The sequence below is a fragment of the Micropterus salmoides genome, unplaced genomic scaffold (genome assembly GCF_014851395.1).
Source record: "Micropterus salmoides isolate LMB-PRFRI ecotype aquatic unplaced genomic scaffold, ASM1485139v1 Ms_hic_scaffold_3, whole genome shotgun sequence".
Taxonomy (NCBI): Eukaryota; Metazoa; Chordata; class Actinopteri; order Centrarchiformes; family Centrarchidae; genus Micropterus; species Micropterus salmoides.
The window spans coordinates 28974406-28997406 of record NW_024042261.1 but is presented as its reverse complement, the minus strand read 5'-3'; the positions used below and the strand labels follow the sequence as shown (position 1 = coordinate 28997406).

At 39.4% G+C, this 23001-nt stretch overlaps 1 protein-coding gene across 1 annotated transcript in view; it reads left to right on the top strand.

The window, feature by feature from the left end:
* Positions 1-23001, top strand: part of LOC119883121 (membrane-associated phosphatidylinositol transfer protein 3-like) — a 133713-nt gene that overhangs the window by 107969 nt on the left and 2743 nt on the right. The window contains 10 exon segments of the mRNA XM_038693649.1: positions 7979-8176; positions 8333-8481; positions 10775-10891; positions 13806-13922; positions 14020-14168; positions 14349-14498; positions 14662-14845; positions 15014-15142; positions 15321-15569; positions 15571-15736. Of these exon segments, the coding sequence (XP_038549577.1) occupies positions 7979-8176; positions 8333-8481; positions 10775-10891; positions 13806-13922; positions 14020-14168; positions 14349-14498; positions 14662-14845; positions 15014-15142; positions 15321-15569; positions 15571-15736 (1608 nt within the window).

Genomic DNA, 23001 nt, shown 5'->3' with positions numbered 1-23001 from the left:
CTCCACAGCTCCAGAGCCAGAAACACCTGCAGGAAGTGATGGAGGAGAGAGGAGAGGGACGAGAAAGCACAAGACTACTGGAAAGGGGAGAAGTTGCGTTAGTAACATGCAATAATGGGATGAGGTTGCATACAGAGGGAGAGAAAGTAGAGGAGAGAGGAGCTCAGTGCATCATAGGAAATCCCCCGGCAGTCTAGGCCTATAGTAGCATAACTAAGGGATGGTTCAGGACTCACCTGAGCCAGCCCTAACTATAAGCTTTATCAAAGAGGAACGTCTTAAGCCTACTCTTAAATGTGGAGATGGTGTCTGCCTCCTGAACCCAAACTGGAACCTGGAGAGGAGCTTGATAGCTGAACGCTCTGGCTCCCATTCTAATTTTGGAGACTCTAGGAACCACAAGTAACCCTGCATTCTGGGAGCGCAGTGCTCTGGTGGGGTAGTAAGGTACTATGAGCTCTTTAAGATAAGATGGTGCCTGACCATTAAGAGCTGTGTAGGTAAGAAGAATGTTTTAAATTCTATTCTGGATTTTACAGGAAGCCAATGCAGATAAGCTAAGACAGGAGAAATATGATCTCTTTTCCTGGTTCCTGTCAGAACACGTGCTGCAGCATTCTGGATCAGCTGAAGAGTCTTAATGGACTTAATGGAGCAGCCTGATAATAAAGAATTGCAGTAATCCAGCCTAGAAGTAACAAATGCATGGACTAGTTTTTCTGCATCATTTTTAGACAGAATATTCCTGATATTCACAATATTACGTAGGTGAAAAAAGGCGGTCCTTGAAATTTGTTTAATGTGAGACTTAAACGACATGTCCTGATCAAAGATAACTCCAAGATTCCTCACGGTGGTGCTGGAGGCCAGGGCGATGCCATCCAGGGAAACTATATCTTTAGATAATGCGTCACGGAGGTGCTTAGGCCCCAGAACAATAACTTCAGTTTTACATTTTAACATTAGAAAATTACAGGTCATCCAGGTTTTAACATCCTGAAGGCACATTTGAAGTTTAGCTAACTGATGAGTTTCATCTGGCTTGATCAATAGATATAACCGAGTATCATCTGCATAACAATGAAAGTTTATGGAATATTTCCTGATAATATTGCCTAAGGGAAGCATATATAAAGTGAAGAGGATTGGTCCGAGGACAGATCCTTGAGGAACTCCATGACTAACTTTGGCGTGCATGGAGGACTCATCGTTAACATGTACAAACTGAAATCGGTCTGATTAATAGGACTTATACCAGGCCTATCTCCCCCAGTGAATGGGGGAGACAGGAGAAGCTGTGGCTGTCTGGGAGCATATGTCAGCAAACTCTTCGTAATAACATTTAGCTATCTAAAATATAAAGAATTAATCTGTCAAAATCGTGTTATCGTGTTAATTATTGATATTGAATGATATGATGTTAAGTGCATGGTAAACATGGAAAAAGGAGTGTTGAATAAAGATGCAGAAGTTGATTTTAGCTGTTAGTGTTTGTATGTGGGTGTTTTAATGGGAATGTGGATCTTTCAGATCAGTTTGAGAAGTACAGTACATATAAACTTGTACCACACATTTTATTGTGTGTCATGTAATGTGGGGAACTGGTCTTGGTCTTGACTTGGTCTCAGCCGATAAAAGTCTTGGTCTTGTCTCGGTCTTGATAAACTCTGGTCTTGGTCTTGACTTGGTCTATATAGGGGTTTTGAGAATTTTGAAGGCAAAATTATCATACATATACGGCTATTATGGTAACATTTGTAAGGTAGAAACAATTATGTCACATTTGAAATGCAGCACTTTGAATGGTTAACAGAATCATGATCATATCATGTTAACAGAGAAGGTCACAGCAACACAGAGCGAGAATAACAGTAATGCATGAAGTGTTCTGCCTTTGTCAAATCAAGCCTTTTAGAGAACAGAAGATACTCTTCTTCCTTGATGGATTGCTCTCCAACTCACCGCTTTTCCACCACTCCCTCTTGTGCAATAGTTGCCAAATATCAAGCGAGCATTGTGGCTTTTTCTGTAAAGGTCTTGTCATGTTAACAAAACAATAAACGGTCCAATTAACAAATAGAAATATATGCTTGAATGCCAAGAAACCATTACTTTTACAGATAGCCTTGATGTAGCCGGTAATGTTATGTATGTTATGTTTCCGTCAGCATATATGTTTCCTGCTTAAGCAGGGAACCCATGAGTTTCTGTGTGTATCTCATTTAGTGACACATGATAGTAAATAACCCAAGCTGTGATTTATTAATTTAATCATATCCAGCCAGTCATGAAGTGGGATTCTAGTAGTGCTGATAAAGGTGATGGAGTGTGAAAGCAGATGCACATCATGGGCTTGCAGCTATACCTGTTTTTAATTATGGGTTTGCATGCCTGCTCCACTGAGCGGACTTCGATGCTGTCAAATTATGTGTTAAATTAAAAACCATAGACAGGTGCACATGGCTGGATGCAGACATACAAACACACTCACTCACACAGACACAGAGAAAGAACAGCGGCACACGTCACCCATTTCCGGCTCTGTAATATGGTAGTTAGTTGTTATAAAGGCATGGAAAGACAATCAAATCGGGCTCCTATGGGTATGACTTTGATATCAACACCCGTCAACAGCCGAGCTTTTATTATGATGAATGCTCCTAATACAGAGAAAATTATCTTCCAATTGATTTCCAGCTGTGCTCCAATGGGAAATATGATCATTCAAGACAGCAAATGCACATGGAATTATAGTAATTTTTATCAGTATTGATTACATGGCTAATGGTGCTTTAATATAAAGATAGGAAGATGTATTTTTTGCTCGCCACAAAGTTATTTCCTAATAGGATGCTAGTGTGCTGAGAGCATGGTGGAACCTGAGGGGACGGTGCTGAGTTAAAAGTCTCTTTCCGTCTCTTTTTGTTACAAAGATGTTTCAAGGCCACAGTGCAATCATCCTCCCTCACCTTATGAATTCTCTGCTTGTCCTTCCTTTAACATCTGTCATTAGCTGGTTCACTCTCCCCTGCCTCGTGCTTAAATCATAATCTTTCCGTTTCCATTTAATTGGACTGGTGTGTGCTTAGATTTTTACAGCAGACACACAGACACACAGACACACTTGTGTGCACATGTTAGTCCTTTTTTCCCCCTCTTTGTCACCATGTAGCCCAATCTTTCCTGCTAGCCCTCCTCTCTCACTGCTTCTTCCACAGAACACGTCTTTTGAAAATATATTATGTATGTTAGTGTGTTTCAGAAAATGCGTCAGTCTGTGGCCCTCTCTCTTTTCTCTCTCTCTGTCAAAATAATCTGTCCCTTCCTCTCTGCTTATTTTGCTGTGAAATATAGAGCTGTGCTAATGTTGCAGAGACTAAAAGAGAATGCTCCTCCTTTGAGAGGTGTGGGTCAGTGCTCATTAATGATAATACTGTGTGTGTATGTGCGCGTGTGTGTAGGTACATGCACACGTGTGAGAATGCTTTCTTAGATACCTCAGAGAATGTATGATTGCTGAAATCACCGCAAGCAGTGTACAGTATGTACAATAACTCTGTCTTCAGTTAAAAGCACTATTTTGATTAGAGAATAGGTATTGGATGTTATGTGACATTCAGTTGTTATCATAACGGTCCAAACAGGTGGCCAGAGAGAGTGGCATTTAATCTGTTTTCTGTGGTGGATCTTTAACTGTCAGTTTCCGATCTAGTAATTTCTGAAAACCTGCCTTGTTTGTAAATATCCACCCAAATATTTAATAACCCCAAACCCTGTAAAAATGTAAAGGTTTGACCAGAAGTAGCACTACATATAAATTCATCTTTCTCCGTCCAGATCAATCCTCTTTTTTTGCCAATCAATCCTTAATGAATCAAAATCAAGGAATACTGTTAGATTTCAACCGACTGCATATAACTTTATATCAATTCCTTTTATAATTCTTTAAGTTAGTTTCCCTAATTTCAGAAAATTATTTAATTGCATATTTAACGATTCTTTAGAGAATAGATTCATCTGCATATTTGGTTTTTGATTAATCAAAAATCTATAAATTAGAAAATAGTTTAAAAACCCCATCACAAGTTTCTATAGCCCAAAGTGATGTTTGTCATCACAGTTATGTTTGACTGTCAGACCAACAGTCCAAAACCCAAAGATATTCAGCTTACAGTTATGTTAAGAGAAATCAGCAAATGTTCACATCTGAAAAGCTGAAACCATCAACTTTTAATGTCAAACTACAAATTGATAATCAAAATAGCTGCAGATCAATTTCTGTTACATTATTAATTGTTGCCGTTCTACTTCAACACACCATCCAAAACCCCCAAAAGTATTCAATTTGCAATGATATAAAACAGCAAATCCTTCAATTTGAAAGGCTGAAATTGAATTCTTTTGGCATTTTAGCATTATAATGTGAACTGTCTTTCTGCTTAAAATATGTCAATGTGAATGGGAAAAAAATTATAACAGTCACAACTTCTCTCTTTAGCCATTTTCAGACATGCACTCCCTTATGTTAGTCTGACGGCAATTTAACATGTTAGTCACATGTATCACTTTCAACACAGCTGATATCTTAACTGCATGCTGTCAGATTAATCTCAAGGCTGCAGCGCTATCAGATCAGTCTATAAAAAGACGATGTACAATACAGCCACTGTAATAATCTGACCAACAGTCTCCCTCCACCCCCCACAACTTTGTGGACAAATCAATGAATATCCATCCCAGCTTAACATCCTCATTCAATGCCTGTTATTATAAAACAGTCAGCAGAATTTGCTCTCTAATAACATTATAGGATGAAATCAATGTGAAAATGTATCTGTGGATTCACTGTGAGAGGATGGGGTGAGCGTCTCTCGTTCTCATGAGGGTCATAAAGTAGGAGTTTCAAAATGGAGACTTTACTATCACGGGCATCCAATCAGATGCATTGATTAAGCGAAGAAACTTCAACCCTCTGAACAAAGTTTATTTCTTCAAAACTCAAAGGTTTAATTTATGAACATATAAGGGGGTGTGAGAAACTGACATGATCTGTTCAATTGGAAAGAAAACAAGCATAATATTAGAAACTAAAGCCATCTCAAAGGAAGAAGTAAAGATAAATATCTAATTTAAAGCTCTCAGATAACTAACATGGACACAGGATAAGAACTAAAATAAATTCTTCTTGCTGCCACCCCATGCGAAAGTCAAAGAGTGTTTGAATGAGAGTGTAGGCCTTAAGTAAATTGTGATCAGGTGAAATCAGGTTAAAGAGGAGCGACGAAAAGGTGAAAACAAGAGCCAATCAGTGATGAGGAAAAAACAGGAAAGGAAGTGAAGTAAAGGAAGTCAGGGGCGAGGTCAATCTCAAAAAGTTTTGCAACGTTTTTGGATTGACTGACATTTACTTGAAACGCTGTGCAACGTTCTGCAATTGGCTTCGAGGTGTGTTTTCTCCCGTTTGGTGGGCGTGTCACAGCTGCGACAAGTTTGTAAACACAATCGTGTTAAAGAGGCAGGAAAATGCAGTACGCTTGCGTACACAACAGGTTGTTGAAGGCACCACCGTTTCCATTGAAAAAAACGTTTTACTATGTTTTGTTGAAGCTGAACTCACCCCAGTTAGATGGAGGAAGAAAGTGGATAAAACCAATATAAAAACTGAGATCTTTACTACAGTCATTAAGGCTTCAACAGCAAAATATGTTTTAAAATTCATCCGTACTCTCTCAGCTCCAACCAGTTATCAAATATAATGTGAGCATGTGGCTCTTTCTGTGAATGTGCTGTCCAGTCTGAATAAAGGTGTAAGGTTAGATTAGATTCAACTTTAGTGTCATTATGCAGAGTACGGGTGCAAAGCTAATGAAATGCAGAAAGGAAGGCATGAGGGACATAACATAAAAGTAACCTATGTCTAAATGAAAAAATGCCACCACTTTAACAGATAGATGATGCCAGCAATTTTATGTAGCCTAATCCATAAGGAAAAGGGCTTAGGACACACACACATAGAAACACACAGACACACAAAAACGTGCATGCTTCTGCACAGAAAAGTGGTAGATCCTACTCTTATTTTCTATGCTAGGGTTGAACCCAATTCATTTGAACCTGAACACCTAAGCAAACAAATGATGCAGTGTTTATATTCCTTGTATTTATCTGGTTAAATAATACCAAATAAAAAAAGTAATGTTTTACCCTGATGAATTTAAATGAGCCTAAACAATCCCTAAACCAGCCATATCTTCCTAACCAGCAACCTATTTTTTGCCCCTCAAAAGCAGGCCCATTCAGATGGAAAACCATTCAAATCTAGCGTTACGGATACATACAGTGTTTCAGATTCCATCGTCTTTGTTTTGGCCGTGAGAATTTATTAACTCCACCTGATTCTCCCTCATGTCTGAAAGAGCAGCTGTTAATTTGTATTCTGTAAGTTTCTGATCCTTCACAGACCAAGCACGCAACATGCGACTGCATTTCTATGGTTTGTTTCAGGGGTGTAAGTTGAATCATATTGGTAGAGACACAACAATGTAGCTTCCCCCCCCCTGTACGGATGAAGTAAGGCTACTGTTTTCAAAATCAAAACAATTATTTGTAATAAAATCTCTCTCTCTCTCCTTCTCTATCTCTTAGCACTGTCCATTGGACTGAAACAACAGCTAAGCAATAGTCACATTTACTAGATCTCAGCCTCAGACAATAATTTGATGTAGCCCCTAGAAGGGGAACATCGGACTTATCTAATATGATTTACCTTCACAGATAATGTGAATGGGACTAATCTGGGTGGCACACATTTTGTTTTTCCTTTTGTTTCAGCTCTCTTCAGTGATGCTGCTTCCTGTTCCAGCTCCTGGTCTATACCTTATATCCACTCTATCAAAAGATTAAAACATATCTCAGTAAATTGATGCACATTATAGTACATGGGTGCGAGTACATGACATGATGCAGAAGTGGGGTTATCTGCTTGTTGAGTGTCTGCGTGACATGCATGTGACATACGTAGAAATATATAGATAGACATCCCATTCAATAGTTTAGCAAAACATGGACTGGTTAATAGGTTGCCACTGAGGTCAGCATTTCATCTGTAGCACACTGTGTAGCGCAGCGGTGGACTAGAGGCTCATTCAGATGTGAGTCAAGCCATATCCTGTGTCATAATAGATCCAAAGTAACATACAAGGCCTTGGTAACAGGATAATGAGTGCTCTCCAGAGTCAGGTTGAAAAAACATTTTGAGTTTCATAATACAGGTAGAAGAGGATAACAGTGTGGAAGTGTTCTCAAAGAATGAGATGAGCGTTATGGCTGTGTTGTTCAGCTATGTTGGGCAATACTGTTTGGTGGAAGTCGTATTACATTCATTGTGAGTGTCCTTTTGTCCCCAGGATGCATTGTAGGGTTTAAGATAAATGTGATATTGAACTGACGGACAGACACTTGCCTCTCAAACGATTAAATTATTGATGAAATATGGTTCCTCAAGGCTCTGTGTCTTAGGGAATAACAAGTAGATCCATGATGTCTGGTGGAACTGTGTCTACAGAGAAAATTCTCCTTTTCCTATTATACAGTATTATTGTTGAACAAATGGGAAAGAGCTGCGTAGATAGGTGCCGGTGGGAGAGAATAACCCAGCTTGATAAAATTATTCTACTTTAATTATTCTATGTCAGAGTCAAGGAGTCAAGAGCAAGATGATTTTTAGGACTTCCAAAGCCAACGGATTGAACCCCATGAACGGTAGAAGCAGTCTCTGTCATTTCTCCTACTTAGTGCTTATCTTTGGTTTTAAAACACAAAGTCAATGCACAGCAAGAGGCTCTTATTAGGCAAAATAACAGCATTGATTGAAAGACTGAGGACAATCAATTGTTGTGCAATCAAAGCATTTCCATTCCTCTTCCCTCTCCGTTTGTCCTTGTCTTTTCTCTTTCCCTCCTCTTCTCACACTCCCTAGCGGAGAGCATCCAAGGTCATACAAACGTGTTTCTGGAAGGTGATCAAACTCCTGGAGGTCCAGCTTCACAGCCATCCTCTGAGACCAAGACTGAGGGAGGAGGAGTAGAAGAGGGAGGTCGTAGAGCCAGCTTGACTAGTGTGGAAAGTGAATCGTCGATTTGCTCCATGGGCCAGCTGGGAAACACCATCGCTAACAGTGAGTGGGAGGGAAGGAGAGAAACAGAGAAGCTACTCTGCCTTGTCTCATTTATTCAATTATCTTCTGTAGATGAATTCAGGCTCATGAGGTTTTACAGCTCTTAAGTTGACCTCAGATTTCCACAAGTCAATGCTTGCATATGTGTTTTTCCAGTTTCCAGTAGCTGGTGGGGCTCCAAGAGGCTGGATTATGCTTTGTACTGCCCTGATGTTCTGACTGCCTTCCCAACAGTGGCTCTGCCTCACCTTTTTCACGCCTCGTACTGGGAGTCCACTGACGTAGCAGCTTTTGTTCTTCGGCAGGTGGGCAAGCATTATTGACAGCCTATAGTGTTTTTCTCAGCAAGTTTCAATTTAATTAGCGCACTAAAACCATTGAAGGCTTACTGTTTTTTCATGTGAGACGTGTGCATAATTAGCATACTGTAATGTATTACCAACAACTATAGGTAACTAGCATAATGTAAAGACCAAACTTGTCAAATCAAAGAGGTTCTGTAAGCATGTTGCTGTGGGTGACAAAATAAGGTACGTCTCCAGTCTCTTGTTAAGGTCATACATTTGTATATGAACCCTGATTTCCTTGATGTAACAATTATAGTCAGCTTCAGGTCCACGGGCTCCGGGTTTGTTTGCTTCTATTTTGTTATAACCCAATGAGAGCAGCAGGAAGCCACTTGCTGTCACTGCATCAAAAATGTAGCTTTTTGTGAGATGAATGTATGTATGTATGTATGTATGCTGAAATGTTACTGTATAACATAACAAAACCACCAATAAGAAAGTTGTAGGAGAATAGCCTTTCTTTATAGCTTTAATGTAAAGTGGTAGTAGTTGGTGGTAGTTTTAGAAACTTGTTTTGGCCTTACTTGCAAGGTTGTTACCAGAATCAATGCTCTCGCCATGAATTCATAATCTACATGGGTGTTGACATAAGAAGACATTTGTACAAACTTAACATGCTTCACATAAGACATGGAGACGTCTTAAAGATGAGGAAAAAGTCAAGATATAAAAATAGTATATACAAAATAAAAGCTTGTTGTGCAAATTTGACAGCTGAATGGAAGGAGTCCTAGGATTGGCCCTTGGGGAGCTCCACATGCCATTTCAGTTTGTTCTGATATATAATTGCTTGTAGGGAAGACTTGAACCAATTTAATTCCAATCCTCTAGCTCTGACTAGCTGATGTAGTTTTTTTAAACATAGATGCTGCATCTTCAGTGATTTTTCAGGTTGTACTCATAGTTTAAGATAATGAAATGTGACTGTTTTATATTCTTCTCTTTTGCAATTTCTTTGAACCAAATGCTATTAGTTGTGGAACAGCTGTTTCCATTTAATGATGTCTTCTTGCTTCACAAACAACACAGCATAGAAAGGAGATGCTGCTTAGCTGTTCTAGGGACCCTTCTGCACAGACGACACCCTGAATATGTTATTACCACAAGTCTGGCAGGGAGCCAGTGATGTCTTCAACACTCCTTTATGACACGTAACTGTGGACAGAGCCAGCAATAAGAAATAAATAATGCATATAGAGATTTACCCAAACATTGTAATCATAAATATTGTTTTACATGATTTCAAGACATCTTACAGTATATGTGAGCTACAGTCCACTACCGAGTCATGGCATGTGGATCTACAAGTCAGATCACACTACATTGCTTATATTTATTGTACTAAGTGGGAATGAAACTTTGGCCCTGGCAGCGTTACTACCACCATCTACCCACTGTGATTACATTCACATGTAAGGGGCATTTGTGTGTCTGTGATAGTGACAAGAATGCTTACTGAATGCTTATGCACCAACAAAGAACAGGTCAAAAAATAATTAAATAAAACAAGTGTATCACATCATGTTCTATTAGAAGCTCCTGGAAACACTGGCAGCATTTGAACTTGATCATTAGAAAGCAGAGCTATCGGAGAAGAAAAAAAGAAACTTTTTTTCACCCTTTCTATGTCTGCTGCACCATGTCTTCTTTGTGAGAAAACGTGAGGGAAATAAGGAGAACACATAGGAAAGAAGATGTAATATCAAAGCCTTCGGGAAGCTAATAAACCTGAAGTTCATTATTTTGGTTCAGTGATTTTCAGCTCATTCAATGCAGCATCATAGTAAGGGATTGTAATAGAATTTAAGGGCTGCACATACAATTATTTGTTAAAGATGTACTTTTCTCACAGTCCAAGTTTAGTGCTTAAGAGAATGTAGGAGCCTCTCTATATCCAAGCCACCCAGTGATTGGGTCAGGAATGGTATGTATTGCCTCTGCACGGTAATATTTAGTGACTGCTCTAAACCACTGTTTAGCCCTTGATCAGTGTCATTGCTGCTCTTGTTACAAAGCTTTCCATTATAATTGTGATTTATGATCCCAAAACATAACTGCATATTAATTTCAAGGTTTCAGATGGTAAACCTTCTATGTTATTATTGTCTATACTTTATTGCATCAATGTACAGAAATTGTTTAGGTAAGACTAGAGTCATTACTGAGAGACAAACTGCTTAGACTGTCTGCGTAATATAGGATTTGTGTGTGGAAATGCTTGCTCTTATATATGCATGTGTATTATTGACAGCTCATGCGATGTGACTGTGTGAAGACCCAGGAAGCGGACAATTTGGACTCAGCTCCGTTCTCTCCCTCCAGCCCACGAGAAAAATGGCTCAGAAGGAGGACACATGTCAAACTAAGGGTAATAAATTATTTGGTGGTTTATTTTGTATGAATGTACTTTTGTCCCAGTTTGTTTTACTGGCAGAAATGTGAATTTATCTCAATTCACTTTTAGAAGCTCATGCTCAAATGAACAAATTCTTAAATATTTTAAGAAAGCTCTTTGGCTTGGGAACAATTTATTACACAACCTGGAATATTGTCTCTAAGGTGCCTTTAATTCTCAGAAATACAACCATCCATACAAACACACACATGTACAGCAGAAATTGTTATTATGATGCATTGGTCTTTCATTCCTTCAAACTAAAAATAAGAATTTATTGTTAAATGCTGAGGTTGTAGTGCTTCAGTACGTGTGAATGGTCTGAATTTCTTAAAATACTCCCACACTTTGATCTTGAAGAACTGTAGCAAGCAGACACACACACACACACTTAACTTGATATAGCCATACACAGTAGAACAATCAAGGTCACGTTGCTATCCACCAAATGCTCCTGTTATCTTCCATTTTCTAAAGAAAAGAATTTAGTTACTGCTTTCTTTTTACGAGGCTCTAAATAGAACTGTGCAAGCAGAGTACCATGGAAACATCTATATTTGAGTCTGCGGAGGTTTTCTTGTTTCAGTGTCATCTCATTCATGCCTCACCTTGGCCAAGTGATGTGTTTCTGATGTAAGTTCTTGAAAAAAAGCACCTCTACAAAAGTTGTAGATACAATTCAGCATGCGGAGATTCAGAGCCACTCCGTGCTGATTAAATCTGGGCACAGATTGGGCTTGTCTGCTGCAGAGTGATACTATTCAGAGAGACTTGGCATCTCTTTCTGAGCTTCCTCAGCTTGGTAAAAGGTCTTTGTCACAACTGGGAAGGGCCCACTAGTGTGGGTGTTGTTTCTTGTACATGCAGTGGGGGTCTGACTCTCCAACTCATCTCTTCCACACTTTGTCTGTGAGTGGATAGTGATACTGAGGCGCTTGCTTTTCTGTTTTCACATATGACCATACAGAGACTACCTAGTGAACTGTGTCAGGGAAATCTTACTAGACCTCGATGTTAGGCCTCCCAAAGACACACAGTAACTGTGATGTTTTATGTACTGTATTAGAGTGTGACACAGGAGTGGATTTTCACCCCTGTCCCATCACACTCCCACAAAATCCCGTAATAAATGGTGAAATTGACAAAAAAATGTTAGGCTAGTGAGCGTGCGCAGGTGTGGATATGTGATTTGTTTACTATGTGCTTGCCGTCACTGGATCAGTAAGTAATGCAACTGATAGTTGACAAAGCTAGTGCAACAGCTGTGCTATATGCAGATGCTCCATTATCCTTTGGTGAGTGCTGTCAATAAACAAATGTTAATTTTCAAGTAAACAAAATGTCATCACAGCCTCTCACTCCTGATGAAATCACTGCAATAAATAACAAATCACATTTATTGCTGTTGCTTTTGTTTACACATAATATACATTATAGTATGTTTATGTAAGACATGACTCTTGTATTTTATATTTTTTAAAATGAACATTCTATTACATCTTCATAAGCATACATCTTGCAGAAGCTTGTGGAGGAAATGTTATTTTTTATCTACAGGGCAAAAAACACATTTCAAGGTGTCTAACCATTTGGGAGAAAAGCAAGGTGTAAGGTAAAAGAGCATTTGTGCCGAGCAAAACTCTCCAGGATAAAGTAAAGGTTACAGAAATGGAAGAGAAGTCTGTAGGAAAATAACAATTCCTGTCATAGTGGACCACAACAGTCTGAGAGTTATACATTAGTGTGCTGATAATATGCTATTAAAATGCATCCATCTCAGCAAGAAGAGATTTAGGGATTAGTGTTTCACTGCAGGCTCACTTGGAGGTACTCGCTGAATGGTGCAATATGGAGAAAAGAACAAGACAAGGAAGCTCAATATAGAGCTCCCATTGTGCATACTTCTGAGGCATTTGGCTGGGCATTGAAACTTGGAAATGGAACGCATCAAAGCACGGGAAACTTTGACCACTTCCCTCTTGTTGTATTGCACATGTCTTAAGGGCTTGTACAGCCAGGCATGCAAGGACAAACACCAGTGGTGATTTTATTTGATCCTCACAGTAGTTCAGGCAGGCAGAGAGGTAATTTCATGGTCACAAGTTCTACATACTGTCTAATCATTTATTTCTACATTTTAGGCGGTCCATATAAAATGCTTTTAGTATTATCACTTCCCCAGCCCCCTCTTCTTCTAAATTTAGTGTGAATGTGAATTTTGAATGGTTCTTTAAACCCTTATATGAATTGAAATTTTGGCTCTTTTGGGGCAGCAGAAACAATCATTAAACACAATATTCACATATTATCATCTTTAACTCAAGTTAACTTGTTAGCAAACAGTTGCCTATATATACAACAAGCATATATGCAACAACAAAGCATTCATTTGTAATTGTGTTTATGAACACCAGGCTTATATAAGTCCAATATTCATTCACCTTTTAGCTCTGTTTACTCTCCACCAACTCATGACGTAATTATCAGGCTCTTTAGCTGATCAATACTTAGTCAGTCTGTTTGTGGTCTGCTGCTAGGCAAGTGCCATCGGGTAGGTAAATGAGCTGCCTGGTGCATCTGGAAATAACGCTGATGAGAGGAAACCAAAACAGTAAAACTGTGGGTTGTAAAACCAAAATAATGAGCTGACAGACAGTCTGTGCAACGCAGGTGTGAGCATTGAAGTTAATTCTTAAACTTGGGGTCTTAATGTGTGAAAAAAATCTAAACTCAAAGTCCACTTAGTAGCTTAGATCTCTCTCACTCACCTCACAGTTTGTGTTGTCTAAATGTTCAGATTTGTTCCACAGAGAGCATCACTAATGCGCAAGCAGCACTAAAATATTAACCTTGACTTGAGTGTGATCCCTATTGTTATCTTCTGTAGAACGTCACTGCCAACCACAGGGTAAATGATGTCATTGCCACCGAGGATGGACCTCAAACTCTGGTTGGACGCTTCATGTACGGCCCCTTGGACATGGTCACTCTGACTGGAGAAAAGGTGAAAAGCAGCATGATGTTTGATTACCAAAGAAATGTGTTTGTGTATTGAAAACTTACATTAACTTCCACCTGTTGACCCACCCTGCCTCTTTTAGGTCGATGTCCTGCTAATGACACAACCTCAGTCTGGCCGCTGGGTGCACTTTGACACCGAGGTGACCAACAGTAGCGGCAGAGTCACATATACCATACCCAAGAGCAGGAAGCTCAGCCTGGGAGTCTATCCAATTAAAATGGTGGTCAAGTAAGCATCTGTGTTGCATGCCCGGAGTAAAGCAGAGTGCTGCTTTAACACATAAGACGTAGCAACACATAGCAAAAGGAGAGCATTCTAGTAAGAGAGTATAAAGGGCCTTGAATGGAATAATAACCATGTATAGCAAATGCAGTCTCTTATGCAATCTCTCTCTTTTTCGATTCTAAGGGGGGATCAAACAAGTGCAGAGGCCTACCTGACTGTGTTGCCACGGGGCATGGAGTGTGTGGTCTTCAGCATTGATGGCTCTTTTGCTGCAAGTGTGTCAATCATGGGTAGTGACCCCAAGGTCCGTCCTGGAGCTGTTGATGTCGTCAGGTAATGCAACACAGCCTCTGAACGTGCGTTTGTCATGCATGTGTGTGTGTCATGTGTGCGCATGGGACGTTTTAAACATTTAAGCATGCCCTCTCTGTGATCATGCCAATACTGATAAAATGGATAACTATGAAGGTGTTTGATGTTATGTATTCGCATGCAGGCATTGGCAGGACCTGGGATATCTGATTATCTACATCACAGGCCGCCCGGATATGCAGAAGCAGCGTGTGGTATCCTGGCTCTCGCAGCATAATTTTCCCCATGGGATGATCTTCTTTTCCGAAGGCCTGGTTCATGATCCCCTGCGACAAAAGACCATCTTCCTCAGGAACCTCATACATGAGGTACACCATCATTCTGACATTAACTGGGCTGTTGATCTTTCAAATAAAGCATGTGAAACATTTTGATCCTCCGTATCACTATTTTGCAAGCTCACAGTGTTGTAGCCTTGGGTTGTGCTGCATCGAAATGCCACACACTTCTCGACTGATTATTTCCTTTCTCAACAGTGTCACATTAAGATCAACTCTGCTTATGGCTCCATGAAGGACATCTCTGTTTACAACATGCTTGGCCTCAGCCCCTCACAGATTTATATTGTTGGCAGACCTTCAAAGAAGTACCAAAATCAGTGCCAGGTAGTTCAATTTTCATTTTTGTCTTTTATCTCTTTCTTTAGTGGCACTTCATGGTCTGTCTGTCTGCCTATTACAGTTAAAAGGTTTTGCTTTTCCTCTTGATTTGTCTCATTTACTTTGATCTTCTTACTACTCTCTGATCTGATTTTCTGACCCTTTTTCTGTGTGGTATATGTAGTTCCTGAGCGAGGGCTATGCAGCGCACCTCTCAACCCTTCAATTTGGACACAGAGCCAGACCCAAGAAATCCCCTTCGGTTCGTATGGTCCTAAGGAAAGGCTCATTTGGTCTGTCAGCGAAGCCCGATTTCCTGTGTAAGCGCACCCACCTGCGCAGGACCATGTCAGTACAACAGCCCGACCCACCCTGTACACCCAACCCCAAGCCTGAGAGAGCCCAGAGCCAGCCAGAGTCAGATAAGGACCACGGGGGAGGAGGAGGAGGAGGAGGAGGAGGAGGAGGAGGTGGACAAGGTGCATGGGGACGGGCCTCCATGCATCGTGGAGACACTACTCCCTGACGTCAAAAGAGAGATGAAAGGATTGCAGGTGGATAGAAGAGGAGAACAAAGGGGTCTAAGTGTCCAGGGCCAAGGTGAGACCTTATTGTTTAAATATGAGGATTTAAAGGATAATTCCATAATATAATATAATATATAACACCTGTGTCCTATTTTTGTAGTTTTGTCGACCATTCTAATCGATAATTTGTACTCGCCTAGTTATTGCCTAGCTCTTGGAAACAGTGATATTGCTGAAAAGAATTCAGACCGGGCAAGAGTTAGTTACCTTACTTGCTGTGGTTGTGTGCGCACATAGTTGTCATGTTGCAATGAGGGATTATTTTTGACATTTCAGGTGCGCTTGCTTTCATTTTTAATAGTTAATCTGACTAAATTGTTTTGTTTGCTTGTTTATCATTTGTTGCTTGACCTTCTGGACATGCACAGTAGTGTGTCATGTTGTCCTTCACAAATGATGCAGATTTCTCTTGTGATAGACCAGTGCGAGACTGTACTATACTGCTGTTTCATATTCTAAAACGAAGCAGTAAGGTGCATAATAAAAAAAGAATGTTTGCAAGATGTTGAATACTTCAGTGGATTAGGATTGCAATCGTGCACAGGCTTTCTCAGACAGCTTATGATCAGACGTTAGTTAAGAGCATAAAAATGGTGAAGATTGTCTGAATACGCCTCCTCCAATTGCTGTTATGCTTTTTTGTTTCCGTCTTAAGAATAACAATCACTGTCGCATTAAGGGCAGCAAACATTAAGCTAACATTAATAAATCCTAGCTGAATAATGCTTTCACCTTTTACTTCACAACTTTGCCTGTTAAGCCTTTGAGAGCTTGAGGCTGTGCGACGCTTTGACGCAAACACAGATTGATTTTGCTTGCTACTGTTGAGTTCTGGCAAAGTCAATAAATCTCCACCTCGATTAGATTATGTTCTGTGGTGTACCTGATACATTACGGTCTTCACACTTGTAGTAACAGAAGCATTATTATATTTATGAATAAACTGAAGTGTAAAATAAAACAACAGAAAGGAATAATTAAAGAAGCAAATTAGCAAAATAACAAACAATGAGTGTGTTTTTTTCAGGATACTTAATATTCCGGTGACAGCCTATGTGATGCTATTATTAGCAGCAGCTCCCTATGAGGACTGAATGTAAATTTGTCTATGATTATAAGTACGGATGAGCTACAAATGCAATGTCCCACCATGCTTGAAATCCAGTAATTTCTTGATTTTGTAATATTGTCTTTGCAATTATGGTAATTGGAGTTGTGTCACCGTGAGAGCCTGTGGGAAGAAATATGCTGATACAGAACACACAAACACTAATCAATGTGTTAACTTTGAGACTTCACTAATTGTCCTCTCTCATTTGACAGTGTCACCTCTACCTACTGTACATGTACATTGGATCCTCTGCTGGTATCCCTCACAGCTCAGCTTTACCTCCTGCTTGGCCCTCTTCACTTTGCCACCTGTTTGGCCCTTTTTTTCCCCGTGACCTGCTCGTCAGATAATGTCACTCAGTCTTCGTGCCTGAAATTTTAAGCAGTTGCTGGAAATGGCAATGATTTTCGCGAATGTCTGTGTCTATCTCAAAATGTGTCTAATTGTAAAATCAAAAGAATGTACTTCAGATAGTAGATATACACACATATTCATATACACACGCACGCTTCAGAGGATGGAAAACATGACGACAGTACTGACCTTGAACCTGTTGAGACTGAGAGCAACAGATTATCAGACGCTGCATTACACACTGGCCTCATTTAGACTGCTGTGCTAACACGTGGTCATGTTGACTGACCACTGATGTAAATACCCAACATACATGATCCCTGTGGGGGCCTCTGGACGCAGAAGCACTGTGACATTTAGGTGCAGTCTGTATACAAGCTCTGCAGTCTGGAGCCCCAATCAGCCAACCTCGCACAACGCCGGCCTCTGCCTCCATTTCGTTCCCAGTGTTAGACGTCTCCCTCAAGTTGTGGCTGGCGCACTACTCCAGCCCCCCCCCCCACCCATTTCTTTCTTCCACTCAACCAGTCAGGCAGAACATGCCTTTCGACAGCCACCTCAGACCAGGGTCCACTGAAGCTGAAGTGCTGTGGTGTGCACAACTTGGCCCCTGAGGTCGCATTTGCACTATCGAAGCACACCGCAGTGGTTCTCAATTTAGCTGCGGAACTTGCTTCAGAAACAAAGAGTTGTATTTGTATTTTATTGTATTTGTAGTTTTTGTTTTTCCTGCTGATTGGGAACTGTGGCTGTGTGTTGGTTACTACACACACGTGCACACATAGTTGTAGGAAAGCGTTGGACTGACCAAAAAAATGTTTACAGATTGATAAACACAGTAAAAGGCGATATACATAATTAAAATGACAGTGTAGTCACTGTTGGCAACATTAGTTTAGTAGCTTGGTAGCTGCAGTAGCTTGCAGGCCAGGCTTGCATGATTGAGAATCTTCACAGACAGTAGCTTGCAGGAGATTGTACAATAGACCCCATACTAGTTGAAATTCCACCAGGATGCCCTTGCATCTATTTACTGCAGCTACACTGGAACCAACAGATTTGTGATGAAATTTGATGCTGTCTTGTGCACTCGAGGTTGAATTGAGTCTTATTGTGGCCATGTTGTGCAAGTCAAACATATTTTTCTATAAGGAAATGTTGTAAAAATAAATATTTTCAATGTATGTTTTTGAACCTTTTGTTGTTTGACTTGTTGAATGGTTGATTTTTGCCTTAAATTGTTTTTGATGTTGTGTAAAAATACGGAATAATTAGATTTGTTTGACCAAAGTATTGAGTTTAACTGTTACTTCATGACAAAGTGCATTTTATCTATCGTTGACATTTTGCTTTGACATGTTTTAGATACTGTATGTGTGTACATGTGTGAGTGAGTGTCTAGGTATTTGTAGGGTTGTATTTACTGTGAACATGAAGACAGCTATGAGAAGTAAATGCCTCTGCGGAAGATTCTGAGGACACAGGGAGGCCAGTGTTAACATACCTGCATGTTATCACTGCAGCTCACTTCTGCCGGCTTTTCAGAACTGAGCATGTATTTTTATAGGTTTGGAATGAAGCAGTGTATTAGAGGATTACTTAGTTGTGGTTTTTATACCTGCTATGAAAGAAAAAGGGCTTATGGGTTCTTAGGGTGTCTTGGTTTAACTGAAAACCTGCATTGCAGAGTGGAATGTGCAAGCCAACAGGGAGCTGTCTTCAACTCTTTTTATTTCACCACCTGTAAACCATAGGTGGTCCAGTAATTAGCTATTTGATTACTACTAAGTATGTATGACTCCTGTAGTGCCGCCCCTGTAATTACAGTGCACCAATTAGCATTACTTGTTAATTATATAATATTGTAGAAACAATACTAAAATACTTACCTCGATTTTGTTTTTCATTTAGATTGTTAATTCTGAAACATTGTTATCCAAGTAATGAAATGAGCATTGCAATCAATGTATACACAATAATCAAAGTGACTCCAGTAGTCCGTATAATACATAGTGATATTTTCTGCCATGATCATACATTGGATGAGTAAAATATTTACGATTGGCAGCATTTTAGTAAAACATTGTTAGTAAATGGCAAATAATGATCTATTGGTTAAATGATTACTCTGCACATGTTAAATAATGGCTATCAACTGTCATGTTTGTGGTCCTCTTAACTAATAATACAATAGTATCTGTAAATTAGTTGTGAATAATAATCAAAACCCCCCATATGTTGAGTAAAATCAAAATCAGTACTTGAATTGAGTTTTCAGTGGTAAAATAGTGTCTAACTATAACTGAGGCAGGGCATTGTTAATAAAGTGAAGTTACCTCTTACTCTTACCTCAGATGCACTTATAGTGGGATAAATGGAAACTGACAAATAGATCAATTCCTGTTTCATTTTATTCTTAGATACTAACATGAAATAATGCCCACAGAAACAGAGCAAAGAAAAGAACAACCCCATATATTACATAATGTAAAATTGTGTCAATGTAAAAAGTGTTACACAATTATTGTCTTCAAATAAATATGATTAACCTCCCATTAATACTAATTAATGTTTTGAAATGATTAGTGACTTAACTATTGGGTATTAACCTAATTTGCCATTTATAAACAGCTCTTGAGGAAACTGCTATAAAGTTTGTTTTGTACAGATCTCCTATGATGATGAACATGTTATTGTGTTGATTGGACTCAGTCCACCTTTCATTATTGCATAAATAAAGATATTTCACAGTTGAAGAGTTTTGTTTTGCTCTAGGAGTGTCTTTATTATTCCATCCCTGATCTCCAGAGAAGCTGAAGTACTTGCGATAAGCTTTTTTATACTTCAAGGTCAGAGTTTTACTATGGGGCATCAGACTTGACTGCAATATCCTCTTATTTCGATTTTGTAAGGCTTACTGGATTGTAAAGTCAAACTTAGAAACCTCACTCTCACAACTTTCCTTTTTTCACCATTCACTTACTAAACTCTCAGACCTATAAATCAGCCAGTTTGATTTAGCACTAATAGATTACCAGCTTTTACAGTGGCAGCCACAGCCATAGGCCTTATTCTGCCTCACACAGTCATCAGGACAGCACTTTTGCTTAACCAATAAATGGCCTACTGATTGCTGGAAATAAAAGCAGTCATCCATTCAATGCCCAGTGCTACACCACAGGCTGCAGTGTTATTAGAAGGAGCCATCTATTTCAGTTATCCACACATCCAGGTTGCTTTAATATTGAGATGTTGAGTTATTGACAGTTTATTCTTGACCTTGGAAACAGTTGACAAAATAATCTCACCACAAGGTCCATTTAATAAGATGGATAAGAAGTTTTCGTTCAGAAACAACAGTCTACAGCCATGTGGCCAGTGGAGCTTTGCTGACGTCCATATGACAATGTTAACATGCTGATGTGTACCTGGTATGATGTTTGCCATGATTACCATCTTAGTTTTAGTTATAGTTAATTCTAACACTAAAGCACTAGACATAATGTACGGCTGAAGTTGTTGGGAATGCCAATAGTTTTGCAGATATTTAGTCAAAAATCAAAGCATTAAACAAATTAAGTTGCATGGCTCACCTACTAATAAAAAGATCGACGGTTTGCTCCCAGACTCCTCCAGTCTGCATGTTGAAGTGGCACTGGGCAAGAGACTGAACCGCACTGTGTGTGAATGATTAATGATTAGCATGATGCAACTTGCATGGTAGTCACTGCTACACACTGTGTGTGAATGGGGTGAATGTGACGTAGTGTTTTGTGGTCGGAAGACTAGAAAAGCTGTACAAGTACAGTAAATTTACAATGCAATTCAATGCAATAAAGTAACCTAATTATTCATGTTCACTGTACATTTCTATGACAACAACCATTAGATGTTCAATCAATCCTATGCTACCATTACAAAATGGTTGCTGTAGATCATTATAAATAACACATAAGCACATAAGTAATTTTATCAAATTGGTGGATTGCTTTGATCAATGTAAAGGTGACGAGGACAATGACCTCTATCTTGGATCTGCATACAGTGTTTTATCCTACATTAGACATCTGCTATAATGAGAATATACTTCTCCAAGCCACATTTACACATCATTAGTAACATATGGTCTGGGAAAACAGGCAAGAAATTGCTCCCCTGCAAAAAGAAGGAGTTTCTTTTTGTTTCCGATACTGCCAGCTTCATGATTCACACTAAAGATAGTTAAAGTCAACCACAGTGAAAGCGTGATTTAAGTGATAAATACTATGCAGTTGCTTCTGGCTCACAGTCCTCTTAATTTGTGTCCCTTTTCTCCCTGTTGTGATGCTTGTTTGCACAGAAAAAATCAGTGTTAAAAATCCACCTTCTTTATTTCCTCCTCTAGTAATTTGTTTTTTCCCATAACTCACTTCAGCTGATCATTGTCTTAAATCAAGGCAAGTTTCCTTTAAGAGTATTTAGTAAGAGTGTACTTTGTAAGAGTGTCGCTACTTCACTAATCAACTCTGTACTTGAGTAACAAGAGAACCACATGTGAAAAAAACCCTTTACATCACTAGCTGTTACTAACTATTTTCTCAGTCACCTTTAAAAAAAGAACAGAACCACCCTCTTTTATAAGGCTTCTCAATATGGATATCTGAGACTTTTTCAGGTCACAAGGTCTGAATCTTATTAAATATGTATGGACCTGGTCCTATTGCAGGGATGTTTGTCTTTTAGTTAGTTAGATAATGCTTTTACATTGAGGCTTCCTCAGTGTGCTGCAGGAACAGGGCGTAGTCATGCAAAGTATAGCATGCTGCAGCTACACTCAAGGATATTCTGAAGATCACTGATAACACTTTTTTCATAGGCTATGTTGCATTAGGTAAAGTGCTCTCTATTTAACAGAACACATGTAGAATCTGGAATACTGTTAAAACTGTACAACGTAATGCTTGCGTCATAAGTTCATGCAGTTTAGGCTCTGCAATACAAAACAAGTCAGTTACCTAGCAGCAACTTAACACTCACCATGACCTCCAGCACTGCTCAGCAGCAGCACCACTGAATCAGCCTTATTGTTATTCCAAAACAGAAGACTGGGGTTTAATTTGTCGTGTGATCTGGCAGGTGATATCTGGATGCCAGGGCTGTGATAAGGAATGCATTAAAATCTGAATGAATCAACAGTCCAAAACAGCCCAGAGAAAGAGATACAGAGAGAGATATTTCTTGGCGTCAGGCAGCCTGATTTCTACACAACAGACATAGCCTCCGATAGGGTAATCACACTGCACACATTCTTAACCAAAGCACATTCCTGTGGTCAGCAAGGAGAGACATAGACAAACGTTTGTAGCTCTTGCCATTTGGAATAGCAAAACTCCAGTGTTCAGATCAGGCCTGGTTTAATATTACATCTTAATATGTTGAAATTGGTCTTGGATTAATTTCACTTTAAAATCTTTAAGCTTTAAGTAGTTGCTGCAGCTTTACATTTCTGATTGGTTGTGAGCCATAATGCAGTTTATCAGTCTAGGAAATGACCAGGGGGGTGCACTGCAGCAAGATTAAAAATAGGTTTTAAAATAGTCTAGGAGGTCACAGCATTTGAAGCTTGGTTGCTTGGATGTGTACAAAATCCTGTTATATTAGCCTGCATCATAGTCTTTGAATTCAGATGTGGGTCACAAGAAATTATGAAGAATTTGGAAAATCCGCTGCCTTACAACACTTTCATGGGGAAACAATCTGTATATTGCATTTGAGAAAGCAATTACTTAACATGCCCCCAGGAAGAGAGGGTCAGATGCTGGAGCCACATATCA